This window comes from Sinocyclocheilus rhinocerous, unplaced genomic scaffold (assembly GCF_001515625.1).
Source record: "Sinocyclocheilus rhinocerous isolate Xijiao unplaced genomic scaffold, SAMN03320098_v1.1 C35550821, whole genome shotgun sequence".
In the NCBI taxonomy this organism is placed as follows: Eukaryota; Metazoa; Chordata; class Actinopteri; order Cypriniformes; family Cyprinidae; genus Sinocyclocheilus; species Sinocyclocheilus rhinocerous.
The window spans coordinates 1-523 of NW_015755451.1; the positions used below are offsets into that span (position 1 = coordinate 1).

A 523-nucleotide genomic window follows, 5' to 3' on the forward strand; every position below is an offset into this window, starting at 1 on the left:
ACCTCCTCTGACATCTGAAGCATGTAGGCTATTGCTGAGCAGTGAGCTGGAGAGAGTTTATTCTCTGAGTGTTTGTCTGATTTCACAAAATCCTGAATCTCTTGGTACAGAGTGTGATCTTTCACTTCCAGCAGACAGAGGAACAGATTGATGGATCTGTCAGCGGAGAGACTGTCATTTGTCTTGATTTCATCTTTAATGTACTGTGTGGTTTCTCTGATTGTCTCTGAGCTGTTTTCTGTGTTTGTCAGTAGATCCTGTAGGAGTTTTTGATTGGACTCCATTGAAATACCCAGCAGGAACCTCAAAAAAAGATCCAGGTGCCCATTTTCACTCAGAAGAGTTTGATCAACTGCTGTTGTTAGTAACCCATACAGAGAGAATTCATCAAACACCTGCTTATTATATCCACAGTCATGATCATATTTATAATTTTCAGCCCACAATTTTAGTAATTCATTGTTCTTTACTACATATGAGTAAAACAGATAGAAAGCAGCGAGAAACTCCTGAACGCTCAGAT

At 39.6% G+C, this 523-nt stretch overlaps 1 protein-coding gene across 1 annotated transcript; it reads right to left on the reverse strand.

Annotated features, from left to right (window-relative positions):
* Positions 1-5: 5 nt before the first annotated feature.
* Positions 6-518, reverse strand: LOC107734940 (protein NLRC3-like; the record flags this gene model as incomplete). Its single annotated transcript, XM_016546800.1, has 1 exon — positions 6-518. A coding segment is annotated over one exon (513 nt), but the record flags the coding sequence as incomplete, so codon positions are not given.
* Positions 519-523: the final 5 nt, after the last annotated feature.